Below are 24,170 nucleotides of genomic sequence, written 5' to 3'. Positions count from 1 at the left end.
AAAAAACAGTTACACATCAAAGCCTTTATTGTCGATCCCCTCCACTTTATTGTGGATACAGTATGCTAAAGTTTTGCTCCTGATTCCCAAGCTGGGAGCCTCTTTCTCACCAGACCTCAGCTCTTCTTTGAAGTTCCATGACCCTAAGAGTGTATAGGTAAGAGACATTCATTTATGCACAAAGGAAAATGGGTTCATGAACTGTAAACATGTTACCAAGTTAAATATGCCAAAAAAACAAGTAGCTGAGTCTTACAATCTTCAGTCAGATGAACTCTGGGTTTAAAATTTAAAGTGCTTTCAAGGATAGCAAGAGCTAGCAACCACCGCAAAGAGAAATTGTGTCCTTCAAGAGATAACAGGGAATACCACCAAGCAAAGAGGAACGCATGAGAAAAATAAAGAAACTCCAGTATGAACTCATGAGAAAAAATAAAGAAACTACATAAAAGAGGGAGGAAAAATAACCAAGGAGGATAGGGGAATAGTTCAGACCAACTCCGAAATGAGAGACAATTCAAAAGTAGCTTTATGAGTCAGCTACATAATAGCAGTTTCAAAAATGTGCTACAATATTAAAGGAGGGGAGAGATAGCTCAGTGGTTTGAGCATTGGCCTGTTAACCCCAAGGTTGAGAGCTCAATCCCTGAGGGGGGCCATCTAGGGCAAAAATCTGTCTGGGAATTGGTCCTGCTTTGAATAGGGGGTTGGACTAGATCATCTCCTGAGGTCCCTAATGTGAATATTCTCTTGCTGCAGTTTAAAGAAAATCTGGATGGAAAGAAGACAGTGCATTTCATACAAGAAAATAGTCTAAGTGCTGGAAGAAAAACTGGAGAAATGTGTGGTTTTGCACCTAACAGCATTGTCATCAAGGTTATATTTAGTAACCTATTAAAATATCTCAAAATGGCATTAGTGAAACTTATTCCTAAACAATTACAGCATGGATTACTGAACTTCTTATAAACACAGCATGGCTAGCCTCCCCTGTGACATACTCAGATGCCTCTGTTCTCAGAATGATGCGCTGAGACCATTCAATAAAACCCAGTTCATAAAGCACCCCAAAACACCAGTAAAAGAGTTCAGTTTAGTGTCTGCGAGAAAACCAACTGTCTTTAGCATTGTGAAACTAGGTAAAGTGTTCACCGTTGCTATAGGGCCTGATCCTGAGAGGTGATGAACCCCCTCCAACTCCTGTTGGCAGATGCAGTTTTCTGAGTTTAAGAATAGCCAATAAATCACTGATTGACAGTGGTCTTTTCTTATCATTCCATAACCATGCAGACTGAACAATATTTTCTCTGGGAGTCTGTGATCTTTAAGGCCTTCCTTTGGCTCCAATTACTGAGTTTGCTGTTCAAAAACTCTAGCAGACTTCACCCACTAATTTCTTTAAGGATTCAAGAGTTGAATAGGGGAAGATCAATGCAGCACTAATAAACCTGCAATATATGGCAGTGTCACTTATAATCATGAATGTGTACCACATTTTCCTACTCTCATGATGGTACTCTGTGGAACTGTGGCCCAGTATTCCCCGGGGAAGAACACATTGTAAAAATAATAAGAAAATGTCATGCCTAAAATATAAGTCACTCTACTGTGGTTTAAGTTGAACAGAAAGGTTTTCAACACTTAACAAATCTCACCTTGTCAGAATAAAATATAGCTCCTCCTTCACTATCTCTGCAATTTGTAAAAAGGTGGAAACGACACCTTGGGATGTGTTAATTAATTGAAATAATTTATCCTTTATAACCTTATATTTAATCTCAAACTAGTTTTCTTAGAGCAGTGGTTTTCAACCTTTTTTCATTTGCAGACCCCTAAAAAAAATTTCAAATGGCAGTGCAGACCCCTTTGGAAATCTTAGGCAAAGTCTGAGGACCTGGAGAGGTTCACGGACCACAGGTTGAAAACCACTGAAAAGGTTACAATCTAATTTTGAAATTTGTTCTATTTATATTTATCACTTTCATTTCCTGCTTCAGCTGATAATATGTTTTAAATGACGTCTTTAATGTTTTAAAATGACATTTGGCATTAGAACTTGAAAGGGATGAAGTTCATCCATATTTAAGATATAATCCCATATACGTAATAGTACAAACACTGTCTCACAGTTTAAATACCAATAAAGAAAAATTCCCTCACAGCCACCAGCTCTTTTATTATAGGTCACTGATGACAACATAGCAACCTTTTATCCTAATTCTACATGTGCATCCTAGAACTGGGCTACCCTACGCAACTGAACAACACTAAATTAAAGGTGGAGAAGAAACTAAAGACATGTTCTGATTTGTGTCTGTGGCACTCTGACAATTACCTGACTAAAAGCTGGAGGACAGACACCCAGCTAAAGCTGAATAGCACGCAGTGTAAGTCAGCAATGTATGTGTGCACAACAGTGCCTTAAAACTCACCTTGCACTCCTCTGTTCCTCCTTCAGGCAGGGCCATTCCCCCTGCACTGAGTTAGAGCAGCAGCAGGGCGTGCACAGGAATTCAGACTCCTCCAGCCCTGGGGCCGGGGAGGGGAAAGTGAGAGAGCTTCTCTCCCCTGGGCCTGCAGCAGGGAGAGTGAGCTCCTCTAGCCCCAGGGCTGTGAAAGGGAGAGAGAGAACTCCTCTAACCCCGCTCTCTCACTCTCCTTGCCACAGACCAGGAGCCCGCTGATTATTGGGGGGGCCTGTGCACTTGCTTGCCCCCTTGTGCATGCCCCTGGAGCAGCCTAAGGGCTACTCTAACTTACACTGACTAAAAAGCGACAGAGAGTCCTGTGGCACCTTATAGACTAACAGAAGTATTGGAGCATAAGCTTTTGTGGGTGAATACCCACTGGTCTGACGAAGTGGGTATTCACCCACGAAAGCTTATGCTCCAATACTTTTGTTAGTCTATAAGGTGCCACAGGACTCTCTGTCACTTTTTACAAATCCAGACTAACATGGCTGATACTTTACATTGACTATAAACAGTCCCAAGGGGCTGAAATTGCAGGCTGGGATCAGTATGAAATCGAGCTGTCCCGTCCAGGACTCCTTTACAGTACCTTTTCCTTGCCATGCTGCCTGGAAGTAGGGAGACGGAGGGGCCTAATATCCTCTGTGCCAGTTCTCTGCCAAGAAAGGATCCTCCTTGCACTGAGGCTGGATTACACTGGCTTTAAGTACAGATTGTACCAGCGGTACAGGGCAAAACAGCCACACTCTCTAGATCAGGCTTTTAGCCCTACAAAGAGAGCAGTCAAACTCAGCATCCCACTATTTAACACACACCACATGAATCTAAGTATGCACAAATGTCAATACTAATTTCCCCATTTATCATCCATTATAACTATGAGGAAGAATTAATGTACAGCTATTTACCTTTAGCCATGTGTTCCTGTTGGGCACACAGTTTAAGCAGAGCACTAGAGAAGCACTTCTTTGCTTAATTCCATCAGTGAAAAATCTGGTTAGCATTGTGACAAAGAACCACATACCCATTTAAAGAATGTATAGGGTGGTCCCTGAACACAGGGAATGTCCCTGTTTTCACAGCTTGCCTCTGTGTTTCACCAGGAACCCTGTATATCCCCCAACATACTGTTCATGAGAAAGAGCTGCCAGCCAGCTGAGCTGGTGGAACTGACGCCATGCTGGGTAAATGCTTATGCACTCTAAGGACCACCCCACCACAAGCACACTCCACTCTGCTCACTGAGAAATCTCAGAATGAGCACCCACCTCCAACTGCACCTTCCCCTGCAGGCAAAGTCAGAACCATATCCTGTCAGTCTGGACAATGCTATGAACGATGAGCTTGCAGACAACTCATTTTTTACCAGTATTACTATATATAGGTGGCTGTCTATCACCCTTGGCTGCTATCCATGCTTGTGCTCACCTCTGCTGCACCATGGGGAGCAACAGATTGTGACAGGGCTTGACAGGAAGGACATAGAGGACTCAGAGTGAATGCAAGAGGGAGATTGTGGCAGCAGAAAAGGGGGAGGCAGGAAGTTGAGTGCTCAAGAGAGGAGAGAAAGGAGGAGAAGACTGACAGACTGGGGAAGGGAGAGAAAGTGAGTGGGAAGGGGGAGATAATTGAGGAAAACAATAAAATGATAAAAGCACAGAAAACATGAGATAGAGGAGCAGGCAACTTCCTCTTTTACCTCCCCCAGTGGCCAAGTCCCTCTTATGCAACCTTTCTTGAATCCATCCAAACTCTCTCTTATGAAACTCTTCAATCCAACATTTACATTACAAATATAGCCCCTATGTAAATGCATGTTTACACGTCATTACCATTCCTATGAGCAATCTAGTCCCCAAAAAGGATGATGATAAAAATCCAGGAAGTGGAGATTGAAGGCTACTGCTGTCCTCAATTCAAGCCCTTGAACCTAGATACACAAGGTTATTTTGCTACACCGTAGGATTTTACTAACTTTTGTGAAGTGATACTTAAATCCTTACATGAATATATTTTGGTAGTAATATGTACTGCACTGAATACGGTAAAACATTCCAAAAGGGAACACTTAAATTCCTCTGTACAAACACAGACACAGACTTACAAAGTCTCATTGCCAAATTTGTGAACAGAGATCTTATATTAGGATTTATTCCCTAAACTAACATTAATGATTTTCCATTTATTTCCAAACTATCCATTTTTGGAAGGGAAAGGAAAAAAAGAAATACATTTGTGGGTGAAAAAGAATGGTGTGTGTTTAAGGGACAGCTTTGAATATAACTAAGCTGCAGTTTTCATCTTTGCCATCATTTTTCTGCTGAGAAAAATAAAATTGATAAATAATTGATGGCTCTCTGTTATTTACTCTGTTCACCAAGAGGATGGTAAATGCCAGTGTCAAATATATTCTCAATGTTGAAATTTTATTCAGAAAAAAATTAGCTATTCCACATAATCTCTTTGCTGTATTCTGCCCACTTTTACTTTCTCTGTAACCTACACAACCCTCTTGAGTGTTAACAGACATGCTTTCCCCTGCAGCACTGACCACTAAATGCATTGGGGTCAGATTGTACTGACAGGAGATTTTGTAACAAACGGGGAAATGTTTCAGAACTAATATATTTCTTCTAGTTATAGGATGGATACTACCCTTGTCTTTTTTCTGACATTTCCATATTATGCTGCACATTTTGACTGAGGACAGAGGCAGGCAGACATCTCAGAAAGAGCAGAATGAGAACTGAATAAATTGAGAGGACTGCAGTGTGTTATCACAGCAATTAAAGATGCCTTTTTGATAACATCATCTTGGAATTAGCATGAGTTGTTTGGCTGAGAGTCACTCAGCACAGCCATTACATTTTAATCCTTTTAATTCAAACAGCTTTTTCATTAAACACAACAAAATCCCCATACAACATCCCCAAAAACAACAGTATTAGCAAAGCTTATACACTTAGCCCTGGTCTACACTACAGAGTTAGGTCAAAGTAAGGCAGTTTACTTTAACCCAACTCGTTAAGTGTCTACACTAAAATGCAGCTCCTACTGCTGTAACTCGCCCGCTACTCCGACTCAATAACTCCACCTCCGCGAGAGGCATAGCACTTAGATTGATGTAACCAGGTCAATGCAGTGTCAATGTACACACTGTTGCTGACTTTCAGAAGCCATCCCACAGTGCCCCGCGCTGAATCAGTGTGAGTGCTCATGGCGAGGACACACACCGCTGACACAAGTTGCATAGTGTGGACATGCAAAAGCAGTTTAATTACTGTGGTGGCTCTATGCCAACATATGTTAGGTTGACTTAATTTTGTAGTGTAGACTTGCCCTTAAGCTACTTTAACATTCCATTCATCCACTGCTGTTTAACATTTTAAGTATGTGCAATCAGTGATTGCCAATCACACTCCCTCCTTTTAAAAGGAACAAAAAGAAATGAAAACACAGGAATCATCACTGCTAACTAACCAATGGTGGAAAAATCTGTACCACAGTCTCTGGGCCACATGCTGCTCTCCTGAAGATAAAGCCACAGGATGGTAAAACAAATGTCCCAGTACAGAGGTAATGAGTGTGGCTTGCAAAGGAAATGGACCCAGGTCAATGAAGCAGCCTCACCGCTCCTCAACCTACACCCTCCTCCCTCAGCAGTTGGATTACTTGGAAGATTTTCATTGCCTCCTTTCCCCTGTTGCCATGCTGTGTCCTAAACCCCTTATTATTACAAGATGTAGGTAGGATAGTAGGTGCAGAAGAGAGTTATTGCTGGTTCTATCAGCAGCCACTTCTCATTGCACATCCATCTAATCCCCAGGAAAGCATGCAGCAGAAAACAGGCACTTCCCAGCTCAGCCCACCTGGTATTTATGATGATGAAGCACAAATTACTAAGAAATCAGCTTGACTCTCAGATTCCAGGTAGCATTTACAGAACTGGCAATTAGTAGGGGTCTACTTAAATAGCAGAGAAATCACCCATTTTTGGTGGGTTGGTCACAGCATAAATTTCACAGATGTGTAACATCTGTGAAATTGGCTATTTATGCGTGACCAACCCACCAAAAATGGGTGATTTCTCTGCAGCATTTCACAAACGGGGGTCCCCAACCCAAAAGGGGGTCATAAGCGTATGGAAGGGGGGTCCCAGTATTGCCACCCTTACTTCTGTGTGGCTCCTGTTGGCAGCGATGCCTGAAGCTTGGAGGCAAGAAAGCAGCAGCTGCTTGTGGGGCGCCAAGCTCTGAAAGCAGCGCTGCCACCAGCAGCAGCACAGAAGTAAGGGTGGCAATACCATACCTTCAGAGCTTGACACCTGGCCAGCAGCTGCTGCTCTCCACTGCGCCTTCTGAGCTGGTCAGCCAGAGACCAGATTTCACAGTCCATGATGTGATTTTCACATCTGCAAATCTGGTAGTCCCCTAGCAATTAGACTCAAAACAAAATATTTTTAGTGTGAACTGAGTACATTTTATATGGAATCACAGAAACACAATGAACATGAAACCTCACAATGCCAATTTTGTATAATTATTTTGCAGAGAAGAACCACTCTTGAAACTTAGATGGAGTACGAGAGTAAAAATCTTCCAATGCCTCTGCTTTAGGCTCCTTTGCCCAGAGTCCAATGGACCTCAATGGAGCGCCACATTGCAGATCCCTTTGCCCAACTGAGAACTTAGAAAACTAATGTATTGCAAACTGATATTTAGGGTGACTAGTTAAGGCGGATGCAGGAATACATATAAAATAGTCTACAGCCCTCTCTATCAGCGAGTTATCAGGTTCTGCTGCAGCCCTCATCAGATGTGCCATTACTACAATTATTTCTGCAACCACACCTTCAGATACTGACAAGAACAACTTGGCAGCTGGGAGTCTCATGTACCTCCCATATGCAAAAAAGAACACAGCTTTATTCTCCTATCAATAGAAACAGATTAACTATAAAATTAGGACCAGGTCAGTCTGTTTATCGGAAGGGACTAGACATATTTTCCCCCACCCACTATATACATACAGATTTACATGTCCTGTGGCCACGTGTGTACAAATGGAGACCAGATTTGCCCTGCACACATATTTTTAGAATTCTTGCTCATATAGGCAAAAAGTATGTCTATACCTCCTTTGTTACTCTCCTTCTCCTACAGGAAGTAGAAGGCTTCGGAAGTCCCTGGGCCACAAACAGAGGCCACAGCAAGCCCCTCTGACTGCTGTCAACTCTGCAGGGAGTTCCTCTGAAGATGCACTTGGTTCACTGGAGCCACTAGCTGGATTGTATTAGCTTGGAATTTTGGTGCAGGATGTTAGGTCCAGCTCCATATTTGGGGAACTTCTATTGCCTGTTATGGCTCATTGCACTTTAAAAGTGTCTTACACTCCTTTAGGAGGGAAGTATCTTAGAGGACATTTTCTGTAACATAATTATGTTTTCTACTATTTTCCTGTTATGTATATTGTCTATCAAAGTTACTGCAATGATGGGCACCATATAAGTATCTGAGCACTTCATTCTTTAATATATTTATCCTCACAAGTCCTCTTGATAGAGAAGTGCTATCATCCCTATTTTATAGCTGGGAATTGAGCTCATTGACTTGCCCTAGATCACACAGGAAGTCTGTGACAGAGCAAGGAACTAAATTTGGGTCTTCCAAGTGCTAAGCTAGTACTCTAACCACTAGACCAGAGGTTCTCAAACTGGGGGTCGTGACCCCTCAGAGGGTCGCAAGGTTATTACTTGGGGGGTCGCAAGCTGTCAGCCTCAACCCCAAACCCCGCTTCACCTCCAGCATTTATAATAGTGTTAAATATAAAAAAGTTTTTTTTAATTTACAAGGGGGGGGGGTCTCACTTAGAGGCTTGCTGTGTGAAAGGGGTCACCACTACAAAAGTTTGAGAACCACTGCACTAGACCATCCTGTGCATGTGTTTCATATAAACACCACTAGCTGTCAGAAGAATAGGTCCTAGGACACATAGTTGAACTATTCTGATTTCATCCAATAGGAGACAATCTCACACATTCACACTAACCAATTTATCACAAGCGGATGATTTGGGGTCAGGAACAATTTTAGCCAATAGTAATACCAATGTGGCCACTGGAAACTTTTTAGTTATATAAATTATTAAAAAATATGTCCAGAATCTGGAATTATAGGGATGCTTCTTTGATATCATAGGGCATTACTGTTAAAAGATGATCAGGAACAGAAGGGGGGAAAAAACTGCCAAGGAGAATCTTTCCTCCCACTTGCTGCTTGTTTAGTCGGAAAAAATAAAGATTAGGAAAAACGTAAAATTCCATAAATTACACATTAATTTTAACAAAACAAACAAAAAAAAGGCTGCATGACATCGGGAAAAATATCAAGTCCTTAGATTGCATTTCTCCCCAGAGCATTATAAAATTCATTGAGCTTACATGACATAATGGTTTCTCTAAAAAGCTGCAGTAGAACATACAAGTAGAATAGCATAAATACCTGGTGTGGCAGAGATTGTCATGGTAACTGCATACTTGTTTAATAGTGAATTACAGAGCAAACAGGTTGATAAAACCAAGCATTGTAAGTTAATGTTAGGCTGCCCAAGAACTGTTGCAAAGCAGCGAGGTCTGATCCTGACAGATGTTGAGCATCCATTAGCTCTAATGGAAATTTCACCTCAGTCAGCACCGCAGGATCAAGCTCAAAGCCTGAAACACTGTTTTTTTTTTCTTGGTTACCAGCTTCAGAACGTCACATGTGAGTAAGTAATATTCAGGTGAGTAAGAGCTGCAAGACTGGGCCCTGGTACCAGTCCAATGATTATGAGCCAGATTCATGCCAAGTAATACTCAGGAATAGTCAAACTAAAATCAATGTAACATTATAAGGAAAGTATTGCACAAAGAACGGCTGGCCCTGGATATAGGGGTGATGTTGGAAGTTCCCAAGGTGTACACCCACTGACTCCCCCTAGCAGTTGGAAGTCCTGAATTATAGCAAGAATAACCTCCAGCACTTTCTCCTGATTAAAAAAAAAAGACATCTGAGTCAAATCAAACATCATTTCTCCATTAATGGCATTCTTAATTCTCTATTTACAGAAAAATTAATCGGAGTATTAATATACTAAATGAAAATATTTACCTGTTGTGAATAGGTCCTCTGAACTTTGGGTCAAATTTCCTTGGTTCACCTGCATTTAAAATAAGATATTATAAAAAACAGATCCTCGTAAAAATATGAGTTATGTTCTTTTAACAGCAGTCCTTCAGGAACATCTTTCCAAGATGCCCAGTGTAACCCGTTCTAGTAAATTAATTCTTAGGAGCGATACCAGTATCTCATTGCTTACTTTGACCTGCTCTGTGATTGAAGAAGAGGTCAGAGCTTTGGGTATCTATCTATCTTAGGTACTTATATAGCCATCATTACTTTAGTATCAAACAATCTTTAATGTATTCAATCTCAAAAGACTCTTGTGAGGTAGGGAAGTGCTGTTACGCCATTTTATAGATAGGAATGTGGCAGAGAGAGTCTGATCTGCCCAAAGTCACACAAGGAGACTGTGGCAGAACAGAGAATTGAACGTTGAACCTGTGTCTCCTGAATAAAAAGCAAATGCCCTAACCACTCGATCACCCTTCAAGAAAGTGAATGATTTGGAGCCATGTCTGCAGCTCCCATGAAACTATAGAATCTATATGGAGGCTAACAGAACTATGCTCACTCCAGGGTCTTGCACCATGCTGCTTGAGATTGATGGCTTTTACAGGAGCCAGTGCCACACCATGGCAGTATGCAGGGGTAATATATGGTCATTAGCCTACAAGGGGATTAACGTTAGCTCAGTTTGCCCTTCCTTTGCACAGGTGCTCACAGGAGATAATAAGGCAATCCTGGAGACTGCAGGCCAGTCAAGTTGTCCAGCAGGCAGGAAGGAAACCTCTATGGGTCTGATTTTACCATTGCCCTGCATCTTCTGTAGTCATTTACACTAGTGCAAAGTGAATGGAACATTCCATCCTGCTACTTGAAATAGGTAGCATTTGCACTGCACAACTTCACTGGGTGTCAAGCAACGGTGAATCGGGCCTGGATCTTGAAACACAGAAGGAGAGGACATTCTGCAGAATGGGTGCTGGAACTAGGGGTGCTGCCACCCCTCTGGGCCTGAAGTGGTTTCCATCATATACAGGGTTTACAATTTGGTTCAATGGCTCTCAGCACCCCCTATATACAAATTGTTCCAGCATCCCTATTCTGGAGTAAGAAAGATGCCAAATCTCATACAGGAGTGAAATGATGACACAGGCTGGAGTTTCTGTTATTTTATTGCAGCATGAGATGAATTGTTTTATTTGTTAAAACTGTTTCTTGCTGAATGTCCTGATGAAAGCCTCAAAGAACAACACAGGCAGCGTTTGTTTTTTAAGGTTTTTGCTAATCCACGTGACAAACCATCCTGCCACTTACACTCTTTTATTCTACCTGGCCCCCTACAGGCCTTGTTGTGACAACAAAATCCACCACAGACATCAGTGGGAGCAGTGCCTGAGAAAGGAGCTCAGAACTGGGCTGTATGGTCAACAGCAAGCCTCACCCCAGAGAATGGCAAGCCTGCAGAAGTGCATTTTAACTATATCTGGGCTGATAGATGGGTTTGAGAATGACAGTAACAAAATAAACATCAGCTATGATATAAATGATACCAGTAACTATAACCAGATATTCCTTGCTACAGACAAGCATTCGCAAAGCCACAACTTCAGTGTTATCAGGCGTTTGTTAACAAATTAATCAAAGATGTCTTATGAGCATATGTTATAAAATACATCTGGCCAAAATAAGGAAAGTAGAGTGATTTTTTTAAAGAAGTTATACGTGGCCATTTCTGCAATTATTTTAAACAGGACACTCTTCCCAATGTGTTTCTTCTAGATTTATACTTCATAAGAGAGAAAATGTTCGAGGCTGTTTCAATTTCTTTTGGGCTTGTAGCTATTTATTCCTAAAACTACTCACTGAGAATATAATTGCAAGTATTCATTTGAAATAAAATGCTTTCTTTGCAACTCCTTCCCCTGCCCAAGCTCAGTAAAAGAAACCACAAAAATACCAAAACCACTTGATACCTGGTATTTTGCAGATTAATTCAGGTTTCAAATTAAGCAGAAAAATTGCTTTTGCTGAAGTTGTGGTTTTGTTCATTAAACTCATAATAAGCCCCAGAGGGTTTGGAAGAGGGACTGTGTTATTAGAAAGAAACCAAAAATGAACATTCTTCAAGGAAAAAAAGAGACATGAAAAGCCTTAATTTAAAATCTCTCACTGAAAAATTTAGCATCTTCCTCATGACCTCCAAAGCTTCCTCTTTTCTACTGGTTCACTACTATTTCTGCTAGCTTTCCTGGTCTCTCTTTGCTTCTCCTCCCTCTATCAGCACCTGTCTTGATTACCTGAGCTCAGCCACTCCAAGACATAATGGGACACCCAAAATCCCCAAGCAGCTTGGTCTTGTGCTATCTGAAAGATTACCTACTTCTCTCTAAAATGTTAGAATATATTTTAAAATACATTACTACTCATTTTTCCATGCAGAAAGAAGCAAAATACAACTTTTGTACACAATACTATCAATATATACACAGCTACCTCGATATAACGCCACCTGATCTAACACGAATTTGGATATAATGCAGTAAAGCAGTGCTCCGGGTGGGCAGGGCCTGCGCACTCCGGTGGATCAAAGCAAGTTCAATATAACACGGTTTCACCTATAACGCGGTAAGATTTTTTGGCTCCCAAGGACAGCATTATATCGAGGTAGAGGTGTATATTACTACAGCACAAATTCCCATTACAATAGGATTATATACATGTGCCAAACAGGTCTGTTTCATACAAATAAAAAAATGAATATATAAAAATACGATGTACATAAGATTCACGACTGTCTTCTCAAAATTTCTTTCACAAAAGACTTTTAATTGTACTTTCCTCTCTCTCTCTCTGCTGGAATACGCGATATTAGCAGTTTGTATCTTCAAAACAGGTCACCAATCCCCAAGTTTATACACCTTCTCCAAAACAGCACCATAAGAGAAGGCATTTATCTGTTTTCCAATTTTTAATTTAACAGCTAAAAAAGTTCCCAGTACTATTTTAACCCAACATTATATTTCATTCAGAGTTAATTTTAACTGCTATGTTCTTTAACAAAAATTTGAAGATTTGTAATAATTCTATTGGCTGACTTCCCATTTCTGATGTAAACTAGCCATGTGAAACATTAGTAATAACTTCAATTAGTGCCATCGTCAAATCTACCTGACAACTTCAACTCTCAAGGGCCAGATCCACAGAGGTAAAGCATCAACCTAAACCCCAAATTTAGGCACCCAAATCCCAGTTTTAAGTAACCCTCCCTGAAATCAACAAAACCCCTATCTCAGCTACTGCCTAATTCTATAAACACCTAAACTGACAGCACAAAAATTTGCAAAGTAAGAGTTCTTAAGGCGCCTACCTTTCTGCCTCCGGGCACATGAGTGTTGCTACTTCACTCTAGCATCCAGACACCTAAGCCCCAGCACAATCCAGCAACAGGAGACGTTAGGTGTTCGCCTGCCTATTTTCTCTGCAGGGCCTGATCTGGTAAGAGTCCTTGGATCACACCTACCAGATCAGACCCTATTCAAAATCCTGGAAGTGGGGGAAGAAGTGGTGGTCATCTTATAAGTAGGGCTGTCGAGTGATTACAAAAATTAATCACAATTATTCGCTGTTTTAATCACCATTTACTTAAATATTTTTGGACTTTTCTATATTCTCAAATATAGACTTGGGGCTCCCCCTTGGAGCTCCAGGCTTTGTGGATCCCATTGTTATTCCAATGATTTCCTAGGGGTCTAAAATGCGGTGCAGTGATCAGGCTAAGTCCCTTGTGGATCCAGACCCAAGTTCCTTAGGCCTTAATTCTGCAAACCCTAATGTATGCAAGGAACTTTGCACGTGAGTAGTCCCATTAGGTTTTTGTGCCAAAAGCTATAAAAATGCGTAAGTGTATGCAGCATCAGCACCTCTGTCTGCATTCCAAACTATAATCCTGGTAAAAAGATTGGGACAAATTTGTCCCCAATAAAATTCCATTCACTTACCTGGACTAAAATCAAGGATTAATTTAGCCTGGTAGATTTTGCTGTTTCCTTACAATGATGACAACTAGAAAATTATGTTTTCTCTCTGTATGGCACAGCTGATTGTGAGAGAAGAGTGAGACAATATACTGTGAGGCCTGGTCTACACTACAAAGTTAAGTTGACAGAACCGCGTTATACATTATTAACTCAACCTGTGTCTACACTACCGAGTCCCTTCCGCTGACCCAAAGGGCTTGTAAAGTCAACTTCTGTACTCCACCTCCACAAGAGGCGTAGCACTTCAGTCGACAACCCCGAGTTGGTTTGGGGATAGTGTAGACACTGTAGTGTAGACAAGTCATTATGAGAAATTTCTCATGCCCCAGTTACAGAACAGAGCTTCCCATTGCATTAGATTGTATACATTCTGTCACGTGGTCCAGTCCCTGAGGCCCTTGCTACAGGGGTAGGTACTTAGTACCGTGACTAGGCCCATTGAAGCTACCCTAGTCTGCTGAGTATGAAGCACACCCAAAGTTTGCTGGTTTCATTCAGAAGTTTCTAGTGGGTAATTTTTGTCAGTATAGAGATTAGGGATTTCCAAAAGAGACATTGTGAATTGTTTGTATATTTCAAAGCATACATATACACCTATATAAGACTTCAATAATAACTGCAGACTTATACATGTTTACAGTGACTTCTTGCTTTATTGTCAGCTGAGAATACATAAAAAATGAAAGAAGTAACCACTGTTAATACAGGGAAAACCATATACATTTCAGTTCATGTTACTGAAAAGAGAGGCATGTTTTGCAGTCAATATTTTGTTTTTTAAATGTAGGGAATCTTACAGTTGTATTTAAAAATGATAACGATTCTTCCAATATGCAAGGGCATGAGCTTTTGGAGCAGGTAATTTTATTCTTTCTCCAAACAAGTAAAGCTGACTCATTGTTGATCTATGAGGGGAACACTATGGGTATAAATGGAGACATACAGTGTGGATTTGGAGATGCAAAACATAACATTATTTCCTAATAAACACTATAACAGTATTGATTGTTGTTCTGGATGACCTATGTTTAGAAATGTTTGTTTTAACTTTCGGCCAAATTCTACTCTAAAATAAGCACACACACAACTCCTGTTGTATCCAATGTCATCTGAGCCTGCTTTTAAGGGAGCAGATCCTAAGAAACCCAATATTAAACATATGTCATCTATATTTTTATTCTACCAAAAAAAGTTAATGTAACATGACTAGATCTCATTTTAGAGACTATTTTTTTATTATTAACAATGTTTTTAAAACTAGCATATATAGCAAATGCTAATTTCACTGGTACAAACCAGTATGTAAATAGCATCTTTCAGCCATCCCAAGCATAGCAAAGCTAATGGTTTCCAGTGTACCTCTTGGGATGTAATGTGTTGGCAATAACATAAGAAACTATTGAGGGGAAAAATGTGAGCTCAATAGGCAGTTTGTTCACCTAGCTTACTTGTTTTTAGGGCTGCTTTTAAAATAACTATGCTAAAAGTAAAATTCTTCCATTTACAGTTGTCACGGAGTCCCCGGGCGGTGCTCTGGAACTGCTCCCCACAAAGCCAGTCAGGACTTTGGGGAGCCTCCTCCTCTCCCTTGGAGCAGACTGTCTTCAGGGCAAGCAGCTCACATGGCTTCACCTCACGGGTCTCTCCTTGGAGCATTCAGCATCCTCTGCCCCTCTCTGCGCTTCCCACAGCGAGCCCGCCCCGGCGGGGTCCTGGGGAAGCCAGAGGATCCTGCACCCCCACTTCGCAGTCAGACATGACTCGCAGCCAGCCAGTAAAACAGAGGTTTATTTAGATGACAGGAACACAGTCCAAAACAGGTCTTGCCAGTACAGACAACAGGACCCACTTTAGTTAGGTATAGCTGGGGCCCCCAGGGAGACCACAACCCCGTTGGGAAGCCCAAGCCCCGTCGGGGCGCCCCTCTCCATTCCCCAGCCAGCTTCAAACTGAAAACTCCCCCCAGCCTCTCCCATCCTTTGTGTCCTTTGTTCAGTGTCCGGGGCAGAGGTCTCAGCTGGCCTTCAACCCTCCTGGGTTCTCAGGTTACATGCTCAGGTATGCTTCCTTCCCCAAGGCAGTCCCAGCACAACCCCCTGCAACCTTCCCAGGTCAACGCTCCCCACTGAGCATTCACATAACACAGCATGAACATTCCCACTTCGTCATAACACCTATATGCAAAAGAGCCACTAGAGAAAAATGCTTAGGATAAGTCAATTTATCACAAGTTCGCAAAGCAGTTCTGTGACCAGTGTGATGATAACTTTCCAGAAATCTCCTATCTTCTACAGGTTAATGATGAGAACTAAATTAAACCAGTTTATCAGTTCTGCCTCTCTCAACAATTCAGAAAAGATGTAAAATAAAAGACCCCTGAAAACATCACTGTTTCTGCAACAGGTATTATAGAAAAGAAATGTAGGATAGTGCACATTTCTGGTGCCGCCTGTCAAATAGTCTTTACTTCGTTGCCTGTGATACTTAGTTGCAGGGCCGCCAAGAGGGGGGGGGGGCAGGCAAGAGGGGCAATTTGCCCCAGGCCCCGGGCCCCGCAGGGGCCCCCACGAGAGTTTTTCAGGGCCCATGGAGCAGGGTCCTTCACTTGCTCCGGGGGCCCCGGAAAACTCTTGCGGGGCCCAGGCCCCCAGAGCTTCCTCCACTCCCGGTCTTCGCCGGTGTGGGGTCCTTCCGCTCCTGGACGGAAGGGCCCCCCGCCGGCGAATTACCGCCAAAGCGGGACCCACCACCGAGTTTTTGGCAGTAATTCGGTGGCAGGGGGCCCTTCCGTTCCGGGACCCGCTGCCGAATTACCACCGAAGACCCAGCTGCACTTCAGCGGCGGGTCCCGCTTCAGTGGTAATTCAGCAGTGGGGGGCCCCCGCTGCGGGTCTCCGGAGCACTTCCCCGGCGGGTCCCGGAACGGAAGGGCCCCCCACCACCGAAGACCCCAGGCCCCCGAAATCCTCTGGGCGGCCTGCTTAGTCGGACAGAGTAAACCAAAGTTCCAACACAGAGAATGTTAGTGTCAGAGGAAGTCCGCAGCAGTGAAAAGAGATAATACAGAAGATAATAAAGGCAAATCTGAAAGTTAAACCCCACCTATAATAAACAACACTTACAGTAAGTTAAACCATAAGCAATGACATCCATCTAAGTGACAGAGAAATAAGTCATCTATCTTAATAAAATAGGTAAGGAGCAGCATCAAGACCACACAGTGCTCAAATTTACAACCATTATGTCCATATGATTGTAACTGCAGTGTGAAAAGGAATGAATTATTTACACGCACATTTGTATTACATAATATATATGTATAGTCAATGGAGCGATGCCAATTTACACCAACTGAAGAGCTGGCCTTGTGTGTGCATATGTGTAAATATTCTCTTTTTGAACATTGTCTAAAATCATGTAAGCAATGAGGTTTTATATGGACCCCACTCTTCAGACTCAGGGCCAGTAAATCCGCCATCTTTGAAAACTGTTTGTTCAGTTCTGCCTCATTCTTGACAATCATTTCATAGCAACATGTCGTAAGCTACATTTCCACAGTTTTGTTCACTCAGGTATCTCAGAGCTCTTTCCACAAACAGAGTCCAAACTTTAAAAGCTCAGCTGCATTTGCATTTAAAAAACCTGACTGGCACTGCAAAAGGCAGATTTCGAACTTCCTTTTTGAAGATAATGAAGATAAAGTCAGGATGTAATAGTAGTGTATATTCTTTTAGTGAACATTTCAATGTGCATTTTAGTTTTCTCAGTAATGTTTAAATACTGTGCCACCCACTAATGCTGATGAAGTTAGGATTCCATCAGCATTTCCATTAAAACCTCTGAATTAATATTATCTGGGTTTATAAAGTATCCATAAAATAAGATCATGCTGGAAATAATAAAAAATTATCTTCCATGACAGACAGTACACTCTTTTCTCACCAGGGAAGAAAGGCTGATCAGCACCTTGCAGTCTCAAGCTGCAAAGTAATAAATGTTATAGTGAAAGGTACTAATGGCTCACACACGAGATCAATGATACATAAGCACACAGCATGAAACTATCCATAGAAAGAGTTTGAGATGCCATGCAGCACCTGCCCTTAACTGTTGTTAATGGTACTACTGCGTGAGTTAGAGCACTCTTCTTTGTATGGTCTGTGAGGCCTTTCTGAGGCCAGCTCTACATTAGAAACTTTTGCTGATATAGGAAAATCACTAGGGGGGTGATTTTTAAAATATTTCTATATTGGAAGAATCCCTAATGTAGACAGAGTTATACCAGCATATTAGTGCATTATAGCTTATTTTGCTCATGGGGAAGTAGCATAAGCTATAATGGCAAAAGCATTTTTCTGCTGGTATAAACTGCACCTACATTAGGAATGTACTACACCATGCTATCAGTTTAGCTATCCCAGCACACCTTTTCTACCATAAACATAGCCTGAGCTGCCTTTGTTTTGCAGAAGTGGCTACACAAAAGGAGGGCTGACGGCTTGCCACCCGTTCCAGACCATTCATTTGAGGGGAGCCTTGGACTTGAGGTTTACTAGATGTAAAGTGAAGAGGCAGCAGGAGAAAAATGGGCCCAGAGTATGTTTAAGCAGTTGGATTCTATTTGAGCTTTGTGTGCGTCTTAGAGAGAGATGGGGGCCAAGACAGCTGCTTCTTGGAACAAGGCAGTAGTGCCTGATCTGCCGTTCCTGCAGAAGAGAGCTGCCCATGTGCAGTTTGCTGGCACTGCTAGTCAAGGGAACCAGACTCGTATATTTTATACATAGGTGTTTTCTTAGCAGAATTTGTCTGACTTCATTTCACCAACTTCTGCTCTAAACAGGCACCTGACCAACAAAGCTCCCAAATGTGCTTTGTCTCGGCAAAGGGACAACAACAATGAAGTGTACTATTTAACCTTTTTTCCCCCTTTCCAAAGTTTCCCCCAGTCTTGGGTTGGATGTCAAGAATATTAGCTGGTTCCCATCATTCTCTACAAATCTTGTGGAGGGGAAAGCTGGCCTAGCATGGACTGACGCCATCTGCTCGTTTAGCTTTTAATTAGTCAAAATGTTCACGTTTGAAAAAATATCTACTGCATGTAGGCAATATTCATTATTCATCAGAACGTGCTCAACACTGTGAGCCCCGTCACATGTTATAACAAACCCACTGACATGCCAAGTTACAGATACGGCACTGTGTCAATGTGAGTGCCTCGTATATTTCTGTTGACTATGGGGAGCACTGCACTGCAAGCTGCTACTACAGTACTGCTGTACAGAACACTATTCACTGAGCATCCCGCAGTGCCGTACAACCAAAGCTGAATTAGAAACCATCAGTTTAATGTCAGTGCTTCAGTATAGACATTACCTATGCTGACGGGAGAGGTTCTCCCATCGCTGTGATTAAGCCATCTCCCCGAGACATGGCAGCTAGGGCCACAGAAGAATTCTTCTGTTGAATCCCCACCTTGCCTCAGTATCAGGCTACTGCAGTCATCGTCTAACCCCCACGCCCTGGGCAGACTGCAGTATCAGCTACTCATCACTGGCAACGTTGGGTTTGGACCTGCTGCCTTTGCCTACCCCTGGGCTGCCCTCTGCAACCCCCAGTACCTGTTGGCCTTATGCTAGGCCGCAGCCTGGGGCTTTCCAGGCTGGAGCTCCCCAGCCTTATCCCAGCCCTGCTCCACTCAGGTTCCCTGTCTCTAGCTCCCTGCAGCCAGGCCCTTCTCCCTCTACTCTTTAGGCTCCTGTCTCACAGCCTTTTTATACAGGCCAGCTGTGGCCTGATTGGGGCATGGCGCAGTTGCAGCCACTTCCCAATCAGCCCAGCTTAGTAGCTCTCAGCCACAACCTTCCCCCAGGGCTGTTTTAAGCCCGTCAGGGCAAGAGCAGGGTACCCACCCTGCTACAGGAAGGGATACAATTGGTGCAGGGAGGGGGCTGAGTTAGAGCAGGGACTTTGGGGCCAGGGTGGGGTTGGGGAGGAGGCACGGGCATGGGCACGCACTGGCTCCAGAGAAAGTTGGCGCCTATGTACACCAGCCCTCAGTCTCTGTCACACTGTCCCAATTTTTGCATTCTTTCTCCTGCTGATGTTCTGCTCTTACACTGACTCTAACATCAACTGCTTGCTCTTTCCCTGGCCTTCCCTCTCCATCCCCCTTCCTATTGTTCTTTCCTCTCCCCTTGTTCCCATCTGCAGTCTCCTCTAACAAATCAAGTACACCCTATTCCTGGTCACCAGTCTTTCTCCTATCAGCCTTCTGTCCAAATTCATTGTCATCATTACTAGTATTTATTATTGTATTACTGTAGTGCCCTGGAGCCCCAGTCACGGGCCAGGATCCTATGGTGCTAGGTGCTGTACAAACACAGAACAATGAGACAGTCCTTCCCACAAAGAGTTTACTTCTTGATCACTCTGTGGTCACTCCACAGGATGCAGAGCCCCCTACTAATGGCAACTTTGAGACTGACTGTGTCATTTCTTTTCCCCAAATGGCAGGAGGCTCTTCATTCAGCTTGGCTTCTCAGCACTTGTATGGGCATCAAGGACAATATGCAGCACACTGTTCCCAAGGAGATGTCCCTGGGTAGTGAAAAGGAGCAACAAATAGGGAAGTTTTGTGAGGGAATTCTCCAGGTGAAGGAGGAGAGACTATGTGACAGGACAAACCTGTTGTGCCCATTTTGGTGCAGTTAGACTAAAAATAAGGCCCTTCGTTTTCATTTTTACCCAAAAGTCCCCAGGTTTTACAAACAGTATTATTCAGATTTTACCAATTTCCACACAATTTTGAACCAGTCAAATACCTGAAAAGCACTAATTACACTAAGAAAATCCAATCCATTACTTTAGGTAGATGTCTTTATGTTAATAATACATTAGTCCAAGCATAAATGCAAGACTGTCTAAGTAAAGCAAGGTAGTGAAAGATACACATGCATATGCATACATATATGTACTGTTAATGCACGGTTCATGAAATAAACCTGCTTTGACTTTCAGTACTCTTATTTTCTCTAATTGTTGCTTTTTTCTGTCCTTCTGTCCCCCAATATTTACCCTGGAAACTGAAGTTAATTTTAATTTTTATAATAAACACTGTCAAGTTCTTGGGAAATTTTAACAAAATAAAAGCTAAATACAAAGGGCCATGGTTAGAGAGGAGCTCGAAGAAATACATTTTAAAAACTGCCTTTACTCATTAACTAAATTCAGACTTTGGTCTCATGCCTCATATCAGAAAAACCTTATCAAAATATTCACAGGCCTAGTACAATAAACACAGCAGACCCCATGACTCTGTTTGTTCTCTTCCACCTCAGTAAGCCCCTAAAATATAATTTTTACCACAAAAGAACTTTGGCAGCTTATAGCTCTGGAGCTGCTGTGTGTGTAGCAATACTGATGGCGAGTACAGGACACAGGTTATGTTGTCACACACAAGCCACTTAAACCAAGAGTGAGCCCAGAACAGAAAGTAAGGGCAAATTGAGAAGAAACCTGATAACTTTTGCTGTGGAGAGGCCTGCACTCTGTATTGCTTCAGTTTACGGCATAAGGCCTTCCATAGATTAAACATTTTTAAAAAATAACTTCTTTCTGGTATGATTTAGAACCTGTAACTTTACTACATACCAGCACACTGTGGCTTACTACCTACAGGATACTAGACCGAGTTTATTGTCCTGTGTAAAGGGCAGTGTCCACCGCCCACTACCCAAGAGCACCCCAGCAAAAGGAAATGGGACTTAGAAAGTGGAAAATCTGTACCCCCTGCTTTACTAGGTACAGATTACTCACCCTCCTCCCCCCCCCCCACTACCCACCCACCTGCTGGGGTAGGGTACCAGGTGATCAACCCTTGCTCTGTCTCTGCCTCTTCCGGCAGCTGGAACCCAGATGTTGGGAATTTCCATGGGAAATGAGGTCTTTTTCTCCCTTCCTCCTCTGCACTGACACATCAGCCAAGATCTAGCCCTTAATAAATATATTTAACATGTCTGTTCTCCCACCCATCCCCACCTATCAGGCAGGCAGGCAAGATTTCTCAGCCCTTGAAAATAGGAGCAGGCCAGGTTTTCAAAGGCATAATAAATTTCCAGTAGGGATTTACTTTGCTTACAGACATTCCTCCACTTGGCCTACATTGTACTGATGAAGCTTGTTAATAGGGGCAATTTCCTGTGCTCTCAGGATGTCTGTATTCAGGGGGACAGTTTGATAGCATAGCCAGTGGGGCAAGATACAATACAATGTGTAACAACAAGTGGGCTACTTTCTACAAACAAGATCATCTCTATTAACAGTACACCCATATGGTAATAGGCTTCAGCTGGGTTAGCTACAACATACCTGCATAGATTCTGATTTGGTGCAAAGAAAATGCACCTTGGAAGATCTATACATTTGTGGATCACATCTGAGTGTAAGCGAACTCCACAATACTTCTACAATGAAAGTCAATACCTTCTAATTTATAGGCAAGAGGATAAAAATAGACAAAGTGCTCCAGAAAATGATCTCTAACTCAAATGGAGATTTTCATCTCCAGCAATAAAACAAACTGGGGAATGTTATCCGACAGTGACACTGATTAACAAAAATAAAGCCACTGCACTACAGCAAATTTCTTCCAAGGACTACAGCTCACCACCAAAGTCACCATGCTTATTGGGGCACAGAGCAGTACACCAGCGCTCAGCCTGTCTTGTTTTTCTTTTTCTAAACTTTGCCACAAATCCATTATGGAATACAACTGTTTACATAAGAAACACTAAATATATTAAAAGCCAAACACACAATCACATTCCTTGACAAAAAGTACGCTTCAGCATTATAGGAATTTCTTCACTGAAACACACATATACAGTATCTGTGATTATAGTTTCACATAACAACCAACAATGGGCACACACTGCTTGTTCTCAGTCTCCTTCTCCAAGTTACACATCAAATCCCCTCCCCAATTACTGAAGTTGTCTCTAAAGAAGGAATAGAGAGAGTAGACGCAGGAAGGGGTTTGTTGTTGTTATTCTAGGTAACCCTTTCTTTAAAAAAAAAAAAAGAAAGAAAGGTCACTTGCTAAGTGTCATATCAGCAACATTTTGAAAACAAAAACAAAACATTTAATTCTGAAAGCTGATTAAAACCTTTAGGAGTTTGGGAGGCATGGGGGAAGTAGCCACTGGTGTGGAATAATTACATAGTCATTTTCTTGCTAGAATTAAAAATGGAGATGATAATCACTCTTCGCAGACTAGACAGATCTATTTCATAAACTATTTCATAATAGGAATTTTAGGTTGAACTATTGTTCCATTACAATAAATACATCAAATGAAATTTAACTTCCCAATTCCAACTCTAAAAAAAGTCTACATAATAAACAAAATTACTTCTGTCACACTTTATTACACTGCAGTGATTTTTTAAGTTAAATCATTTGTCTAAAATGAAAATCAGTTATATTTACACAAATTCTACCTTCTATCTGCCATTAATTGTAGCTGCAAGCTCCATACTGGAAAAGATTACATGATTTTGCAAATAATGGAAGAAGTTAGCTAAAGCCACTTAGGACCTGATCCAAAACCCACTGAAGTCAATGGAAAGACTCTAGTTGATTTCAAAGGGCATTGGCTAGAGCCCTTATGAAGCATTTCATTTTTTGAGAACACAAGGAGGTAGGTAAATTACCATGTTTCCCGTAGTAGTTTTCTTCTTCCCTAGCCATACTACTGCTTCCTGATCAGTTTAGCAAGCTATGTCTAAGAGGGGTATTAACTGCAGACTTCTGTGCTTGAAGCAGTTTCCCCAGTAGGCTTAATCCACAAAAGTACTATTAAACCAGGTTTAAAAATAAAGCTGCTTGGAGTGGCATAGGCTCCTCCAGTAGGAATGCAAACTTACAAAGGAGGCAGGGCTTTCTGCTAATAGAAAAATGATATCACCCACTGCCCCACCTACCTACTCCAGACCAGTCTGGGGCTATAAATGTCACAGAGTAAAGGGAAGCTCTGTTAAAGCTCTTATTAAGTTTACCATATTTATAGGGGGAAAACATCGAATGAGAGTTCATCTGAGAAAATGAGAGTGGGGATCAAAGTCAGGCTTACTACATAAGAGCAACAGACTTACAACTAATGCTATGGAGCCTCTATCAAACTAGAAAAAGAATCTGTGACAAAAAATGGCAACACTTAGAAAATAAGAAGTCTTTGGGAAGATATACGTATTGACATGCCCAGCAAAGAAAGAGTAAGGGAGGACACTAAAGGTGCAAATTCTGCTATTCATGGGTAAATCTCTGTGTGTGTGTGTGTGCGCGCGCTTCTCTTGCTATTACATACACATGTATACTCTATGCAAATCTGTGTTATATAGATACACATACTCTAACACACACATACATACCTACACAAACACTTCCAGATTTTTTTAAAATTCTGTAACAGCTGTCATTCCATGATGTCTTTTTTATTGCT

General features: G+C 42.0%; 1 protein-coding gene across 4 annotated transcripts in view; it reads right to left on the bottom strand.

The window, feature by feature from the left end:
- Window positions 1-24,170, bottom strand: part of SLC44A5 (solute carrier family 44 member 5) — a 200,862-nt gene that overhangs the window by 78,730 nt on the left and 97,962 nt on the right. For 3 of the 4 annotated variants that reach the window (XM_039484187.1, XM_039484189.1, XM_039484190.1), the window contains exon 2: window positions 9,620-9,668. In XM_039484187.1, coding sequence (XP_039340121.1) covers window positions 9,620-9,668 — 49 coding nt within the window. Of the gene's footprint in view, window positions 1-9,619; window positions 9,669-23,382; window positions 23,496-24,170 lie in introns of those variants that run through there. The other variant, XM_039484188.1, reaches the window with a different exon arrangement.

Source organism: Mauremys reevesii, linkage group 8, assembly GCF_016161935.1.
Source record: "Mauremys reevesii isolate NIE-2019 linkage group 8, ASM1616193v1, whole genome shotgun sequence".
Classification (NCBI taxonomy): Eukaryota; Metazoa; Chordata; order Testudines; family Geoemydidae; genus Mauremys; species Mauremys reevesii.
This window is presented reverse-complemented; position numbering and strand designations above follow the sequence as displayed.